The 19,113-nt window shown below is 31.8% G+C and overlaps 1 protein-coding gene and 1 pseudogene across 1 annotated transcript; one reads left to right on the top strand and one right to left on the bottom strand.

Annotated features, from left to right (window-relative positions):
* Positions 1-5,020: 5,020 nt before the first annotated feature.
* Positions 5,021-6,645, bottom strand: LOC120208687 (annotated as a pseudogene).
* Positions 6,646-15,044: 8,399 nt separating this feature from the next.
* Positions 15,045-16,253, top strand: LOC120208686. The gene is made up of 3 exons (XM_039207903.1): positions 15,045-15,213; positions 15,529-15,609; positions 15,693-16,253. The coding sequence occupies exons 1-3, from the start codon at positions 15,045-15,047 to the stop codon at positions 16,115-16,117; spliced, it is 675 nt and encodes a 224-aa protein (XP_039063834.1). The 3' UTR covers positions 16,118-16,253.
* Positions 16,254-19,113: the final 2,860 nt, after the last annotated feature.

Raw genomic sequence — 19,113 nt, 5'->3', positions numbered from 1 at the left:
TCTGAAACAGTGGTACAGAGAGACATTCCAGGGAATGAGAGGACAGAGCTCTCACTACGGAATGGATGCAACAGAATTAGTACTAGTTCCTAACTTGGTGCTTCCGCCCAAATTCAAGATGCCCGACTTTGAAAAATACAGTGGAACCAGTTGCCCTAATGCCCATCTCAAGATGTTTATTTGAAGAATGATTGGGTACACAAACAATGATCAGATGTTGATACACTGCTTCCAAGCCAGTTTAATTGGACCCGCTTCAAGGTGGTACAATCAACTAAGCCGCACTCAAATCCGCTCTTGGCATACACATATATATATATGATACATAAATTTTGCATCAACCATTTATCATCATGTATATTAAAGACAATTTTCTCCTCTCTCGAGGACAAATTCAATAAAACTTCAAATAAATTTCATCTTGACATCCATCATAATATCAAAGATTAGGCATCCATAAATACATCATTTTGATCTCTCAGGAAATCAAAGCTCGGAAATGACCAGATGTATCTAACTTGAAGAAGCAATGATTTGGCTTCCTGAAGTTAACAATCAAGACATTTCCTCAACATGCAGGAACAAACAGACTTTTTATCACCTTTGAGGGTGTTTTTCTTGAAACAAAATTTTGTCTCGCTTAAGACATTTTTCCATAAATTTTGAGAATTTTAAAACAAATTTTGTCTCGCTTGAGACAATTTCTATCAAAGCAAATTTCATCTCGCTTGAGATATTTTTTCTCTAAAATACAAATTTAAATTTGTTGTACTTGAAACAAAATTCTTTCTCGCTTGAGACATTTCCCATAAATTTTGAGAATTTTAAAACAATTTTTTTCCTCTCATTTAAGACAATTTCTCTTAAAAGAAACTTCTCCTTGCTTGAGACATTTTTTCCTTTGATATACAAATTTCGAATTTGATTCACTTGAAACAAAAATTAATATCTCTTGAGATTGTTATTTCTTTCAAAACAAATTTCGTCTCACTTGAGACATTTTTCCTTTGAGATACAAAATTTGAATTTGTTTCACATTAAACAAAGTTGATCTCATTTGAGATCGCTTTCTCTTAAAACAAACTTTGTCTCTTTTGAGACAGATTTTCTTAAAAAATCTTCGAGTTTGTTTCACTTAAAACAAAATGAAAAAATCTTTGAGTATGTTTATTTGATAACAAAATTTTGTCTCTTTTGAGAAAGTTTCTTTTGAAAGAATCTTTGAGTATGTTTCTTTGGAAACAAAATTTTGTCACTTTTGAGACAGTTCCTTTTGAAGAAAAATCTTTAAATATGTTTTTTTATGAAAACAAAGGTTTGTCTCTTTTAAGACAATTTCTCTTAAAACAAACATCTTTGAGATTGCTTCCCTTGAAACAAAACTTGTCTTTGAGTTTGTTTCTTTTGAAATAAAAATATGTAAGTTGTTTCTTTTGAAATAAAAATCTTTGAGTTGTTTCTTTTGAAAAAATTCTTTGAGTTTGTTTCTTTGGAAACAAAGTTTTGCCTCTCTTGAGACAGTTTTTCTTAAGAAAAATCTTTGAGTCTGTTCCTTTTGAAAAATCTTTGAGATTTTATCTCTTAACAAAATCATTTGTGATTCTATTTCTTTAAAAACAAATTTTGTCTCTTGAGACAATTTTTAATGAAAAAACCAACCTTTGAGATTGTTTCTTTTGAGAAAATCCTTGAGTCTATTTCTTTGGAAACAAAATTTACAATCTTTGAGTCTGTTTCTTTTGAAACATCATCTTTGAGTCGGTTTCTTTTGAAATCATTATCCCTAAAGATGGCCAGAACTCTTCATCACGTATGAGCCGTGTCATCTCCTGACCAGATCTCTTCATCACATAGGAGCCGTGTCACCCCTAGATAACCAGACGTCCTCATCACGTAGGAGCTGTGTCACCCCAGATAACCAGACGTCCTCATCACGTAGGAACCGTGTTATCTCCCTTCCTAAAGATGGCCAGAACTCTTCATCACGTATGAGTCGTGTCGTCCCCCGACCAGATCTCCTCATCGCGTAGGAGCCGTGTCACCCCTAGATAACCAGCCGTCCTCATTGCGTAGGAACTGAGTTATCACCCTTCCTAAAGATGACCAAGAACTCTTCATCACGTATGAGCAGTGTCATCCCTCGACCAGATTTCCTCATCATGTAGGAACCGTGTCACCCTTAGATGACCCAGACTCTTCATCACGTATGAGCAGTGTCATCCCCAACAACCAACATTATCCAATTTCTAAGTTTGAAAGAAAGAGAACCAGACAAAAACGTACTGTCTTGTCGTCTTTGCCCTATTCTTGTTAACACAAGAATGTGCAAAGAGGGGCAGTTGTAGACACCCGTTTTTGTCCAGATCTTTTTTTTATATTTAATTTTAATCTATTATTATTATTAATATTATTATTACATTTATTTAATTATTTTTATTAATATATTATATTACATTTTTTGCAGGCCAATCCCGAGGACCAAATTAGAAGCCTACTCAGCCTACCCCAAGACCCAAACAAAACCCGAGGCCCAAAAAAAATACAAACCCAACTATAACATTAGACCAAGCAGCCAACCCAGCACCCGATTGAAGCCCGGACCCGAACCGGCCCAGAATCCGGATCCGACCCGGTCTAGTGTCAACTCTCTAGGGTTTCTGAAACCCTAGAGATAGCCATTGCCGCCGCCTGTCCACGCTGCCGACGACAAATCTGCATCAACAATGACCCGAAATCATATCAAACAGCCAAGCAAAATAAAAATAATGAAATCAAGTACAAATGCTATCTCAATGTAATCCCATCGGTAGCAGTTTCAAGGCAAGTCCATCAAATGACAGGAAAATCAAATCATCAAGCCATCTCACGTATGCAAAAATAAAAAGGGTGAGATGCAATCAAAGGGATTCCATTCGGATTCCATTCGAAACTGGAGAGGGTTTTTTTTTAGGAAAAATAATCTACCCAAAATAAAAAAAATACAGAACCAAATACCAGAAAAAAAACCATTTGGAAAAATAAAAACAGAAAAGGAAGAAAACCAAGAGAGATCTTACATTTAGGGAGAGATCTATTCGTTGCTTCCTCACCGGAGTCAGAAGGAGCCACCGTCGAAGGTAAAACCTTTATCTTTCTTAGATTTAGGGTTCGAATAGGAGGGGGTTTCAGTTTCTGTCTGGGTATTAAAGAACTGGTTGTCAAAGAGATGGGAGGGGAAAGACCAGAGGGTGTCAAAGAGATTGAGAGCATTGTTTTGCTCTCTGTTTTAAGAGAGATGGGAAAATGAGAGAAATAGGGAGATGATCGGTTTAAGGCCTTGATATTGGCCTTATATTTGGCCATCAATGCGACACCGTTTTACCAAGGGTGTATCTGTAATTGTGCGTATGGGTTAACTACCCTTTAGGTCCCCAATACTTTGTAATCACATGTTTCAGCCATTAAATGAAGTTCATATTTCTTTGATTTCGAGCCTTTATTTTTCATTACTTATGTTTTAGTCCTGTTATTACCTACTATGCTATTCTGGCTATTATTTGATTTTGGTAATAATATTTGCTATTATTTCATTTTTGTCCCTGTGTTATATTTGGTTTAATTATGATTCGGCCTTCATGTTTATGATTCATTGCATTTTAATCCTAAGTTTCATTGTTGGGTTATTTTCATTCCTACTGTCTGAATTTGTTTAAAATGTAGATTAGGGCTTTGGTATGTTTATATTTTCTTATTAGGTCATTAAAATTTATGTTTTTCAGTTTGAACCCTTCAAATGTCTATATTTGCTATTTATACCCTTTAAGTTTCCATTTTGCTGTTTTAGCCATGTAAATTTCTGTTGTTGACATTTTAGTCCTCTAGGTTTCTGTTTTTACTATTTTATTCCCTAAGTTTTTTTGCCATTTTAGTCCCTTTAGTTTCTGTTTTTATTATTTTAGTCCTTCAAATTTATGTTAATTTTATTTTAGTCTTGTAAATATTTTTATTTTAATGATTTCATTTTAGTTTGTAATGTTTATTTTTTGTATGCTAGTCATTTATGTATGAATGTATTTTACTTATTTTTATGGTTATGTGTATTATGTAAATAATGTTTTCAATTCTATTTAATGTGATCATGTTATTTTGTATTTTTAATTACATTTATTTCCATTGTATTTTCTCCATGATTATTGTATAAATGTATGTTGTGTTTTTTTATTTTATTTCATTTCATTTGTATGTTGTTTTTATTATATTTTATTTCATTTTTATTTAATATTTATTTCCCTTATGTTTCTTCATCTAGCAAATGGTATCCGAATATTTTCAAGAACGCGAATTTGTAGAACGGGCGTGGAGAGTACTACTTGATCGAAGTGGTACAATCCAATACGACATTCGAACAAATACAAACTTTAAAATAAATCCATTTTCTTTTACTAATTAATTTATTATAATAATGCAACGTGTGTTGTTTTAATTCACAATTTATTTCAGTGTATGCGAATGTAAATTGTCGATTTTCATTTATAGTCGATTCATAATTTATTAATGAGGGAATATTATTTTATTGATAAGAAATAGTCGAATTAGCTTTCCCAATGGAAGATTGCTAATTTCGATATTTCCTTTCAAGTTAAAGAATTTTCTATAATTAATTAATTCGAAGCAAATTAATTATAATTCAATAAACGAATCATCTTTTAACTTTATATTCGATTTGTAATTTCCACCATTTACGACAACGTGTAAGTGACACAGTACCAATTTTGGGCGCTGTGGGGTGCTAATCCTTCCCTACGTGTAATCGACTCCCGAACCCGTTTTAAATAAATCTTTGGTAAATGCAGACCATTTTTGTCTTAAAAAACGATTTTCTTTAAAATTGTTTAACATTTTTAATTATTCGACATACCTAACCTAAAAGTCGATGACGACTCCATTTTTAATTTAATCTAAATCAATCCAAAATCATCATTTTTTCCAAATTATAGTCATAACTATTTTTTAAATAATAATTGCTTTTACCTAAAAATGGTTATGACACCGACGATTGGACTATTGCTGCTCTGCCTGTTAGAATCTCTAGGAGAAGCACGCCGAAACTGTAGACTTCGGATTTTTGCGTGAATTTTTGGGTTTCGATCGCCTCGGGAGCTCGGTACCCTACGGGTCTGGACGGGACGGTTGGGGAACTCATTAGAGAAGTTAATCCGAAATCAGAGATGCAACCATGTAAGTCTTGGGTGAGGAGGACATTGGAGGACTTGATGTTGCCATGGACGAATCTTCCACCTCCGGATGAATGGAGATGGGCGATGCCTTTTGCTGCTCCCAGGCATATCTTTATCCGTGAATCCCAGTCTGGCGAGCTACGTCCACTTTCCCTGCTTCCTATAATGATATTTCAAGCAAAACAAGAATTGTGATAAGCAAATTAACATGATTTTAATGTAATCTGTAATTCGACAAAATTAAAGAAAGAAACGTGAAGATGATGAGACAAATGTACCGTGCAACAATGAGGAAAAACTGCCAGCTGCTTTGCAGTCATAAACCAGCAGCTTCTCATCCTTGGAATAGTAATAAGCACGTAGAGGCACGAGATTCGGGTGCCGACCAGCCCTTCCCACAGTTTCCATTAGTTGTTCTAATTCCCTTTTACCAATGACCACTTCCTTCAACCTCTTCACCACCATTGTTGTTCCTTCCTCCAAGATGGCCTTATATGTCGTACTATTGCTCCCTTTCCCCAGCACTTCAGCCGAAGCTCTCAACAAATCCTCTAAATCGAAATTATACGAGCAACCTTCAAAGAAAACCAGCTTGTTCTTCTCTGCCTCCTGCACCCCACTCCCGAAATCTTCTTTCTGTTTCTCACTCCTTAAACTCTTCCCTTTTGATGCAAGGCTAACTTGACAGTTCTTTCTTTTTATGCAGAAAAGTATCACAAAAAGCAACATGAAGAAAACCAGTGCTGAACCCCCAACTGCTATGGCAATTATGGCACCTATACTCAGTTTTTTACCAGTATCCCTTGGTAATGTTGAAGGAGGTAAGTAAGTGGGGGAAGGGGAAGGGGAAGGGGAAGGGGAAGGAGGGTTGATTGTGAGACACTGGTTCAATGGAGGGCCACAGATAGAGTTTCCTACAAAGGAAGAAGCAGGGAACTTGTTGAGGGAAGATGGGATAGTTCCATTTAAGTTGTTGAAGCTCAAATTCAAAAGCCTAAGCCTTGGAAGATTGAGATTGGGGATGTGTCCTATAAGGGAGTTGTTTTGGAGGTCTACACCGGTAAGGTTTGTTAAGTTCTGAACTGTGGTTGGAATGGTGCCTGTCAAGGAATTGAAGGAGAGATCAAGGAAATCCAAATTGCGGGAGAGAGATGAAGGGATGAGACCTGAAAAGTTGTTGTGCTGAAGTTTTACGTAACGGAGAGAGGGAAGGGAGAGTATGTCGGACGGAAGGTTACCGCTGAGGCGATTCGACCGGAATAGCAGGGCTCCAGTTAAGTTTCCGTCCATGAGGAACTGTGGCTGAAAATTGTAAGAGGGCTTGCTTATCTGAATCTAGATCAGCAATGACTCCTTGAATGAAACAAAGAAACAGGAAGGCAAATGTAGCAAAACGGGAAGGCAGCTTCATCTCAGCAGTCCTCTTTCCGCTGGATAAGCAAAATGTAGAATATAGAACATGTAATTTGCTCGATGAAAAGAAAATGATAGTAGTGCATAAATGAAAGTTGTACACACGACATGTAAATGCAATGCCCAACAAAATTTCCATCATGCAAATACACTTCCATCAACAAATACAAAAGAAACTAGTCAGTATAACGTTACCAAAATGGGTTCAAAAGCATAATCCTTTTTCCAGTAAAGTAAAAGCAATGAATAGTAAAGGTAGCATGCAAGCAATGCAAAATCTTCAAACTATGGGATTTTTCAAATTTAAAAACACTGTATCTCGTCACTCATTACTTACTTCTATACAGTGAAGTGAATGTAAGGATGAACACAATATTTTATGTTAATGAGTGAATTTCTAAATCTTTTAAAATTTTAACGAGGATCAACTTATAAAATTTTAGGGAAAAACAAATTATAAATAGAAAATACAAAATACAAAATATATCTAAACGAATATATGTTCACAAAGCAGACCAAAATACTGTATAAGCATGCATAAGAGAAGAGAAAACATACTGTATACTGTATAAACATGCAGAATTCATTAGATAAAAAAGACCCATCTCCAGAACTTTTGCAGATAAAAACCAGAAGCAGAAGCAAAAGCAAAAGCAAATGCAAATGGTATAATGAGAATGAGAGGTGGAAGAAAACAAACCTTTAGCAATGGGGGAAGCTGAGAGAAGAAGTGGAGGTTGAGAAGGTAAAATGGAGATTGTTGGATTCCATTTAACGGCATTTCGTTACCAATACGCTCAACCCAAAAGGAGAAAAAGGAGGCAAAGTTGTTAAATGATTCTGATTGGATATTGGAGCTCCAGCCCAGGCTTGTTCGTGAAGCTAACGTCGTTGCTGCACTGTTCTTAGTCTTTGATTCCCCAACCAAAAGCAAAGCAAGATGCTTCCAAAATCTACATACTCCATCCTCAAAACTCCTTAAGGAACCGTTGGGCCAAATCTATGGAATCTTATTAATGGAACTGGAAGAACAAAGTCTAATGATTAATGTTATTATCAGGAAAGGAAAAGATTAGCCTCCACTTATTTAATAATAAGACGGATGAATTCAGCTTTTACTAAAGTTGTCAACTTAACATTTACGTTTTCTTTCTTTTTTTATATTTTAATGAACACATTCATTATTTAATTGTGGCCTTTGACATACATCATATGGAGAAAATTATTATGTGTAATGATATGCCTGAAATTGAGGATTCTTGATTTCATTACATCCACAGCCCACACAAACAGCAGGAATTCCAGTATTAGCATATCAACATATACAACTATTATACTGCAACAGATCGTTGCGTGAAGTCAGTAGTAAAAAAATTATTATTCTTTAAATTTAAATAATTATGTACGTAAAGTATAGTGTGTACATAAATACGATGTTAATAAATTAATTTTTTTTAAAATATATTATCTTGTAATTACCTTATATATATATATATATATATATATATATATATATTATAACAATTCGAAACCTATATGCAAAACCCTTTTTTATTTCGAAATCTTAAGGTTGAAGTTGATATTCACTCCCCCACTGTTCTAATTTTAGGTACGGAATATGTCAAAATTGTTTCGAGGTAGACTATAAAAATTGGATACACTGCACAGATAGTTCCTTTCGTTTTTGGTTTATTCTATTTTGGTCACTATTAGGGTTTGGTTAAGAGACGTGATGCAGTTGATACATGTGTTCAAAGTTCGGTTTAATCGAATTAATTGACCAAACCGAAGTTTTATAGTTGATCGGTCGGTTAATTTTCGGTTCGGTCACTTAACAGTTAAGGGAATTTTCAAATTTTAGTTATTGGTTAATTAACTAGATTAACCAAAATTATTTAATATTTAATATATTATATATATTATTTATATATTTACTAGCTTCAAGAATGTTTAAACTTCGGTTTTAACCTAATTAACCGAAAATATTAAATATTAAATATATATTATTTATAATTTTTAGTTAATTTGGTTAACCGACTGATTAACCGAACTTTTTTTAGTTCGGTTAAATATTTTCGAAAATATTTCGATTCTGTTAACGGTTAAAAAGAAAAAAAATACATGTTAATGATTTTTGGGTTGTTCGATTCGGTTGGTTAATATAACTGACCGATTGAACACCCCTAATAGTTGATGGTGGTGGCAGTGATAGACGATGATGATGACAACAACAATAAAGACAGGGTTAGAAAAGAGGAGGGAAATTTTGGGAGATTTTTTTAGGTTTTTTATTTCAGAAAGGGTGAAAAAATGAACTTCCAAAAATTTATGGGTCAAATTAGAAATTAACAATTTTTGTTAACGTGTCACGTTAGCAATCTAACAGAGATTAACGTTCGAGTGACCAAAATGCTATAATCCAAAATTATAAGTGGCTAAAACTAAAATTTTTCAAAATCGATAACCAAAACAGGACAGACCGAAAACAAAAGAGACAAATTTGTAATTTATCCAAAAAATTGACAAAAATGCATGTGTTTTAATGAGGGATTCACATATTTTAAGTTAATAATGACCAAACAAAAAATTACATTTTATAAAAAGATTTTATAAAATTCGTGTTTAAAATGATAACTTTAGCATTCTACGTTTAAAATTAAAGTAAAATAAGTTAAATTCGAAAATCGATTGTACGTGAAAATTAAAAAAAAAAAAAAACTCTCACGATGCTAAAACTTTAGGGTAAACTACACGAGAGACCACCAAACTATGGTCATGAATCAATTTTGCCATCGAACTATTTTTTGTCCCAATTTGACCACCAAACTTTTAAATTGATTCAATCAGACCACTCTCTGTTAAAAAAAACGGACTTGATGACGTGTCTGTTAATAAAACTAGCATAATTCTATATTTGGTCCTTAATATTTACATATTCTATCAATTTAGTCACTATTTTAATTCAATTAAATAAATTTAACTATCCAATTAGAATATGACACGTGTCAATATATGATTGAAAGGTTTTATTTATGAATTTTAAATTATTTAATTAAATAATTTTTTACCCGATTGAAATGGAAAATTGAAGAACAAATTTATGCTCCAAGGGATTCGATCCTACGTCATGGGGGAGAGTAGCAAATGCCCAAACCGCCAAACCAAAGCTTCCCAATGGTTTGAACTTACAACAAATTGTATTTGACTTGTAAAAGTATGTTAATGATAAAAAAATTATTTGTTTAAATAAATTATTTTTTCTTTAACATTAATCGAACCGAAATTATTTGACCGTTAAACGAACCAAAATTTATTTAAAAATTATTAACCGAACCAAATTAATCGAATTTTTTTCTTTAACATTAATCGAACCGAAATTATTTGACCATTAATCGAACCAAAATTTATTTGAAAATTATTAACCGAATTTTTTTATTTAACCATTAATCGAACCAAAATTATTTAACCGTTAATCGAACTCAAATTTATTTGAAAATTATTAACCGAATTAACCGAATAAAATAGATTATTTTTCTTTAACCGTTAATTGAACTGAAATTTATTGAAAATTATTAACCGAACCAAATCAACCGATTTTTTTCTTTAACTATTAATCGAACCGAAATTATTTGATCGTTAATCGAATCAAAATTTATTTGAAAATTATTAACTGAATAAAATAAATTTGGGTTCGATTAACGGTCAAATAATTTTGGTTCGATTAATGGTTAAAGAAAAAAATTCGGTTAATAATTTTCATATAAATTTCGTTTCGATTAACGGTCAAATAATTTCGGTTCGATTAATTTTAAAGAAAAAAATTAGGTTAATTTGGTTTGGTTAATAATTTTCAAAAAAAAATCGGTTCGATTAACGGTCAAATAATTTCGGTTCAATTAATGTTAAAGAAAAAAAATCTGTTAATTTGGTTCGATTAATAATTTTCAAATAAATATTTTTCCTTAAACATTAATCGAACCGAAATTTATTTGAAAATTATTAACCGAATCGAATTAACCGATTTTTTCTGTAACCATTAATCAAACTGAAATTTAGTTAACCAAATAATTTGTTTAATTGTACAAGTCAAATACAATTTGTTGTAAGTTAAAATCATTGGGAAGCTTTGGCTTGGCGGTTTGGTCATTTGGCAACTCTCCCCTGTGGACGTAGGTTCAAAACCCTTAGAGAGCAAATTTATTCATCTTTTTTCTATTTCAATCTGGTGGTGACATGTGTTACCATCGGATTGGGTAAAAAATCATTTAATTAAATAATTTAAAATTCATAAATAAAACCTTCCAATCATGTATTGACACGTGTCATATTCTAATTGGATAGTTAAATTTATTTAATTGAATTAAAATAGTGACTAAATTGATAGAATATGTAAATATTAAGGACCAAATATAGAATTATGCCAGTTTTATTAACAGACACGTCAGCAAGTCCATTTTTTTTAACTGATAGTGGTCTGATTGAATCAATTAAAAAGTTTGGTGGTCAAATTGAGACAAAAAATAGTTTGATGTCGAAATTGATTCATGACCATAGTTTGGTGGTCTCCCGTGTAGTTTACCCAAAAATTTAACACATTGTTAAATCACTTGTGATGACTAAGTATTGGTGGAATGATACTTAGGGTGCGTTTGGTTCACGGAATGTAAGATTATCAGTGGGAATAAAAGATTACCAGAGAATAGGATTACTAGGAATGTTGTGTTTTGTGTTTGGCTGGTTTAGCAGGTATGTAAGATTACCGTGTTTGGTTAAAGGAATAAAAGATTATTAGAATGTATATTTGACCAAATTGTCCTTATTATATATTTGTATAATATTATAAATTGTAAAATATTTATATATTTTCTTTAAAAAATTAAATTCATAATATTTATATAATTTTTTTACAAAATTAAAAATATAAAAAAGATTTAATGAAATGGTAAAAAAAAATTAACCCCTGAACTTCATATAAAATTTTAATTATAAACTCTTTTTTGTAAATCTTAAATAATTTAAGGATAAATTTTTAATTTAACCTTCGTAGAATTTTTATTATTCAATGACAGAAGAAGGATATTTTTGAAAAAAATAATAATTTAAGGGCATTTTAGTCCAAAACGCCGGTAATGTTACAATACCTAAGGGAAGGGAGGTAATGACATTTCCGGTAATATACTCAAAAAATCTACTATTGGTAATAAAACATTACCGGGAATGAGATTTCCGGCCAATAAAAATCTCATAATCCTTGAACCAAACACCCCCTTAAGGGCTAATATTAGTGATATAGTTTAGGTACCATTTTGTTTGTTAAGCCAAAATTAAATAAAAAATAGTTAAAAAACATTGAAATGATTTGTAAGGCCCATTTGCATAATGGTTGGGCTAAAAGCCTAAACTAACTGAACTACGCTGTTTAATTAGTCCTCGCTCAGAAATTTTAAAGGCATGCGAAGGGAGAAGCAGAGAAGAGAGAATGGCTTGGATATGGTTGGAAGCGGCACTTCCTCTCGGGATCATTGCTGGAATGCTCTGCGTTATGGGCAATGCTCAGTATTTCATCCACACAGCTTATCATGGCCGGGTCCGTTTCTCTTTTTTTAATTTCAATTTCAAAATTTTGGATCCATTCCTTGCTTGGGTTTTTCCAATTTTGATTGAATTTCCATGATTGAATCTGAAACTCAAACAGCCGAAGCACATCGGGAACGACATGTGGGACGTCGCCATGGAAAGAAGGGATAAAAAGCTCTTGGAAAACCTCTCCTCCTCCGATTGATATCTTTTTCGTTTTCTAGTTGGTACTTGTCTTTTCTTTCTGATTCAATCTCACCTGATACCTTTTAATTACTCTTTTTTTTAACTTCATTGATATTTGTCACTCTTTGTCCTTCATTTCATCAGAGCTCAACATGTTAGGGTTTTCACTTCAATTCCTTTTGTGTGTGTGATTTCAGATCATTTTGGTAAACTACGTATATAATCACCCTATTATTCTCGTGATTCCGTCAATTAACTATTTTTAAAAAAAATGTACTTAAAATTATATTTTTTTCTGTTGTGGTCACAAATGAACAACTGGTCATCATCACCGTTAATTTTTTTTAATTGCAGGTGATCAAAATGGAACTAAAACCTAATTTTAAGTATGATTTGGAAAAAAATAGTTGGTGACCAGAAGGGTACTGCCAGAATAGTTAGATGACTAAATATGTAATTTAATAGTTTACCCATTCATTTTTCCCTTCTGCTGGATTATTCTTTTTTTCCATTGATTTCTGCACTCGACATAGAGATCACATAGTTTAAAAATTTTCTAACACCAGCCATATAATCTTAGATTCTTAGTATTCCTTTTCATCAAACTGCATAAATCAATCGACAGAAGATCTTTAAATTATGGTTATAATAAGAAAAGTTGTAAATGCATAGCTGAATTTATTGATAGATTGTAAAGTAATATGCTATTGATCTTTCACCAGCTAGTCTCTCTAACCTATGTTACTTGGGATGGTGATTATCTGGTACAATACTTATTCGATAGGTGTAGCCTTCTTGGATGGAAATACAATTTTTTAAAGCCTAACACATTTTGTTTGAACTCATATATCTATTTTTTTATATATCACATAATTTTAAATAAATAAATTTAATGTTTATTAATTGTTTGTTTTACTCGGTAATTTTATGATAAATCATATATTAATGGGATCGCTAGTGATCCCGAATTTTCGTACTATGTGTACCAATTAGAAAATAACTGGGGTAGATGATGATTTCTGGTAACATAGCCCCTAACTCACCTCTCTCATCTCTTGGACGTAGCTTCAATCCTGCAATGATTTGCTCACTGCCAATATACATGATACACATGCACACAATGTGTGTGTATATATACAGCGGATATATGTAAGATTTTTGAAATGATTATGGAGGAGTATGCATTGAACTTAGAAATGATCTTGATTTGTTTGTACATTTCATTTTATTCTTGAGCTGACTATTGAAAATACATAATATGTTTATATGTAGAGGAATTCTTACCGTCTATCGCAAGTGCCGTCCTTTGTTTTGAAATGTTACAACACCATTTATATTTATGTCTTATGTGAACGTGAATCTGCTTCCTTACGTATAGGATGTGGTACTGGTTTCTGCAGGCTTATTTAAATTAAAAGATTAATGTGCATTCTATTCGTAATTACTAAATGATTCACCTCTTGAAATACTTCTACATTACCCTTTAAGGTTTTGTTGCACATTTTGACGTAGTTTCAATCCTGCAATGATTTGCTCACTGCCAATATACATGATACACACACACACTGTGTGTGTATATATACAGCGGATATATGTAAGATTTTTGAAATGATTATGGAGGAGTATGCATTGAACGTAGAAATGATCTTGATTTGTTTGTACATTTCATTTTATTCTTGAGCTGACTATTGAAAATCCATAATATGTTTATATGTAGAGGAATTCTTACCGTCTATCGCAAGTGCCGTCCTTTGTTTTGAAATGTTACAGCACCATTTATATTTATGTCTTATGTGAACGTGAATCTGCTTCCTTACGTATTGGACGTGGTGCTGGTTTCTGCAGGCTTATTTAAATTAAAAGATTAATGTGCATTCTGTTCGTAATTACTAAATGATTCGCCTCTTGAAATACTTTTACATTACCCTTTAAGGTTTTGGCGCACATTTTGACCCCTAAGTAAGAAAACGGATATAATTCAGGGGGCAGAATGAGCAATATGCCATTTTTTAACTTTAGTTGCATAATTTAACAAGTCAATCCTTTTGAAGATTACTGGTGCAACCTTTATGTTACTAAGTTAAATGACTTACGGTCTGTTTGGAACAGGGAAAACATTTTACGGAAAATGTTTTTCCCGTTTTCAGGTGTTTGGTTCGCGTAAAACTCCCAGTCAACGTAAAATATTTTACGGTCAAGGGAAAAGATTCATAACCTTTTCCAATAGGTGAATATAGGCATTTGAGCTGTGATTGTTATGAATAATTGGCACTCCCAAGTACATTCCAAGGTCAATAGTTAGAGAAATTCCACTCAGAGATCTCAAGTAATATGTTGTGTCTTGATTTATATTAGGGGAGATGAACATTTTGCCTTTTGTAGGTTAATCGAAAGACCTTAATCTTTGCTGAATATGTTTAGGCATTCATTGGCTTTGCTAACTTGCATTGCATTAGCCTCCATGAATAAAAGAAGGTTATCTCCAAAAAAATAGATGACTAACATTAGTGCCTCTTGTAGATAATTTTAAAACTTTCCAATCACCGTTATCAACTACCTCAAGAATAATGTGAGATAATCTTTCCATAACTACCTCAAGTATTTATTTTACAGTTCAAGTATTCATAAATTATTACGATCATTTCTTTATAGATGGAACATAATTCTATTCATAAAACAATAGTGGGAGTTGCTGCTTCAGCATTGGCTTTTGGGGCTCTTTGGATTCACAGAATAAAATCTAGAAAGCAAATAAGTCGTCAATGTCAGGTGAATCGAGATGATGAAAGAGAAAATTACATCAATAGTATTTTATATACAGGTGATCAGAATTGTATCGACATAATACGAATTATAGGATTGAGACAATTCACCGTTACTTTAGGATTGTGTCGAGGGCTATTATGAAGTTATATAAATTAGCTATTAGGTTACCCGATGAGTCAACTCCTCCTAAAATAATAAACAATTCAAGGTTTTACCCATATTTTAAAGATTGTGTGGGAGCATTAGATGGAACTCATATTCGTGCATCTGTTCCACCTAACATTCAAGGAAGGTTTCGTAGTCGTAAAGGGGGAACGACATAGAATGTATTAGCTGCCATTTAGTTTGACCTGAAATCCGTATGTTCTAGCTGGTTGGGAAGGCAGTGCACATGATTCTCGTATTTTAACTGATGCATTTGCACGCCCAAGAGGATTTAGTATTCCAGAAGGTAATAATTAGCTTTAATAATATAAATTAATTAATTTCAATGCATAATATATTAAGTAATAATAACAGTTTGTTAAATTGTAGGTAAATATTATCTTGCTGATGCTGGATATGGCATCCGAAATGGAATTATCTCTCCATATCGTGGTGTTCGATATCATTTAAAAGAGTTAAGTAATCATCGTCCAGAAAATGCGAAGGAACTTTTTAATCTTCGTCATTCATCATTGCGAACAACTGTTGAGCGAGTGTTTGGAATTTTAAAGAAACGTTTTCGTGTGTTAGATGCTGAACCATTTTGGGATTTTCAAACACAGATAGACGTAGTCTTGGCTTGTACTATCATTCATAACCATATAATGGGAGTTGATCCTAATGATATAATTAATGAAGGAATGTATGAGGAACTTGAGCCTTATTCGATAACATCAATCCTTACACAACGAGAAGAGAGAGAAGAAGCTAGAGAATGGGCTAGTAAAAGAGATGAAATTGCAGAAGCTATGTAGATTGATTATATAAATATAAATATGTAATTAGTTGATATTTATTCCAAGTATTTCTATGTTACGTATGATGGATATTGTTGTTTTTAGTTTGTTGGAAATTGAACTTGCTACTGTTTTAAGCTCGTAGAACATTGAAGTTAAATTTTATGGACGTTGACAATTTTATTTTTAGGTTGTTAGTTTAAGTTTGTTATACTATGAAATAAATAATGTCATGTTTCCAGATATGTTTGAAATTTATATATTATTGTAAGTTTTAAAATTTGCGTTCCATTATTTATTGTTACCTTAGTATATTTTGGGATGGCATCATTACGTAGGAACTGAAAATATATGCATGTATGCGACTTCTGGTTAACATTTGGTGATAGGAGAGATGCATTTAACATTTTTAATGGTCTTGTATTAATAATTTATCATAAAAGAGCCTAAAATTTGTACAAGATTACATACTGGAGTGCTGTAAATTAATTGTGTCACTCATGTTGTATCAATCATAAATATCCAAAGACTTAGCGTATATAACTGTATCTATTGGGTTAGATTTTGTACTTGTTAATCCTTGCTCTCATACTCAACACTTTTGGGCAAAGACATAACATTGAAGTTAAATTTTATGGACGTTAACAATTTTATTTTTAGGTTGTTGGTTTAAGTTTGTTATACTATGAAATAGATAATGTTATGTTTTTAGTTATGTTTGAAATTTAATCATTATTATTGTAAGTTTTAAAATTTTGTGTTCCATTGTCTAATTGCTTTCAATTTATATGATTATTAGTAATGAGCACATCAAAAAATTTTAGGTGGAAAAACCAATGGAACGTCATTTCCTGGAAATACTTGCAGAGGAGGCACAAAAAGGTAAAAAGTCATCTAATACCTTCAAATCAGTTTCTATAAAGCGAGTTGCAACATCTATTTCTGAAAAATTTGGAGTCCAATGTGACGCTAAACACGTAGAAAATCATTTGAGGACTGTCAAAAACACATGGAAAACTATATGTACAATTCGTGAAAACAGTGGATTAAGATGTGACAACAACATGAAAATGATAACCTGTGACATATGACGCTATAGTGACAGTAATTTCTATATACTATTTTTACTTGAGAGTTAAATTGTACTTGTTATTCTAATTGTGTATAATATTTAACAGGCACACCCGAAATATGATCAATTTTTGAACAAAAAAATTGATTCTTATGATGAGATGGCTCTTGTTGTCGATCAAGATATGACAACAGAGAGTTTTGCTAGAACTTTTGCCGATATAGACTTGGATGATATTAATGAATGATCAATGCCATTAAATTTCAACACTCAACATGTCGATGAGGAAAGAGCAAACATATCTTCATCCGGTACATCAAAACGTAAAAAGAAGAATGTCCAAGAAAGCGTCAAGCATGATCATATTCAGTTTGTAGGTGAGAAACTTGGTGAGATTGCTGAAGCACTCAAAAAATTTACCGAGAATAGGACATCATATCTTTACGAAGAAGTTATGTCAATGGAGAAAAAAGGATTTGGTGACGATTTTTTTGCGAGGTATTCGATTTTTCTAGCCAAGAATGTTTTTGAGGCCAAAGCTTTCTTGGCTAAAAAAACAAAGCATAGGAAAATTTGGTTTCAGAAGTTTACCCAAGGTTAAAATGTAAACTTTAAATGTGGTGTATAAAAATTTATGACTTGGACAACATTTTAACTCTAATGTATTGTAGTATAGACTTCAGTATTTGTATTGTTGGATTGATGTGTTGTAGCACTAATTATGAATTAGACTATGTATTATTACGGTTGTATATTATTGTTGTTTTAATTTGACAATATTATTATTAGTACAATATTATATATTATTGTTGTTTTAATTTGGTGTACTATTAATTAAACATTCTTAGGATTTATAAACTTTTATAATATATTTTTAATCAATTATTAATATTTTTTAAAATACATATTTTTATAAAATATAATTATATATAAAAAAAGTAACCTTTAAAAAATAATAAATAATAAAACATATTCAATAGGTATAGTTTCTTCATTAAAAATAGATTCTGAAAATAGTTTTTAGGAAAATTATCTAAACAGTGTAAAACATTTTACAATGAACCATCCAAACACTGAAAAATATTTTCTGAAAAATATTTTACATTTCTGTAAAACATTTTCCAGATTTCATTTTTCGTAAAATGTTTTCAGTAAAACAAACAGACCTTTAGTAATCTTTTTGTATTTTGCCAACAGCCACCGGACTGTGATGTACCCATTCTGCGCCGCAACAGAAATGATGTACTATAACATTGATGGTGTTTGATTTATATTAAATCCTTTTTTATGATTTGGGAATAAAAAGGAGACTGGGAGTGGCACTAGTCTATGTTTTTTGTTTAATCCTGCTTTGTGCACAATTTGCCTGTGTATGATCCTCACATAGAAGCTCATGTTATTGGATGTCAAATGTAGGAAACTTGGGCAATGGAGTGAGGGAGAAGAAATAAAAGCGTTCCTGCTGAAGAAGAGTGAAAAGCATATAAAGTTCATGTTTATAATGTGAAGTTGCTTGGACTTGTAACACTTGCTGATGACTGGGTTTATTTGAGATTTGCTGCTTTCCATTTTCTTTGTGTTAAGTCATAAAAAATAGAGACAATGAAATAAAAACAAATGAAATGCATGAAATAATATGAAGGAAAAAAATAAAAAAATGAAAAAGATAAAGTAAAGGTAAAGAAAAGTAAATAAAATAAATGAAATAAGGATAAAGAAAATAAACGTGATAAAAATAAAGGTAAAATATAGAAAATAAGTAAAGGGAAAAAGAATAAAATAAAATAATAAAATAAAGATGGGAAAAAATTTGTAAAATACATAATAATAGTAAAAAACCAAAAATAAAGAAATATAAAAAGTAGAAAAAATATAATTAAATATATATATAAGTATAAATATAATATAAAATAAATAAGTTAAGAAAGAAAAATGTATGTAT

This window comes from Hibiscus syriacus, unplaced genomic scaffold, assembly GCF_006381635.1.
Source record: "Hibiscus syriacus cultivar Baekdansim isolate YM2019G1 unplaced genomic scaffold, ASM638163v2 tig00016879_pilon, whole genome shotgun sequence".
Classification (NCBI taxonomy): domain Eukaryota; kingdom Viridiplantae; phylum Streptophyta; class Magnoliopsida; order Malvales; family Malvaceae; genus Hibiscus; species Hibiscus syriacus.
The sequence above is the reverse complement of the archived record's forward strand: the minus strand, read 5'-3'. Positions and strand labels throughout refer to the sequence as shown.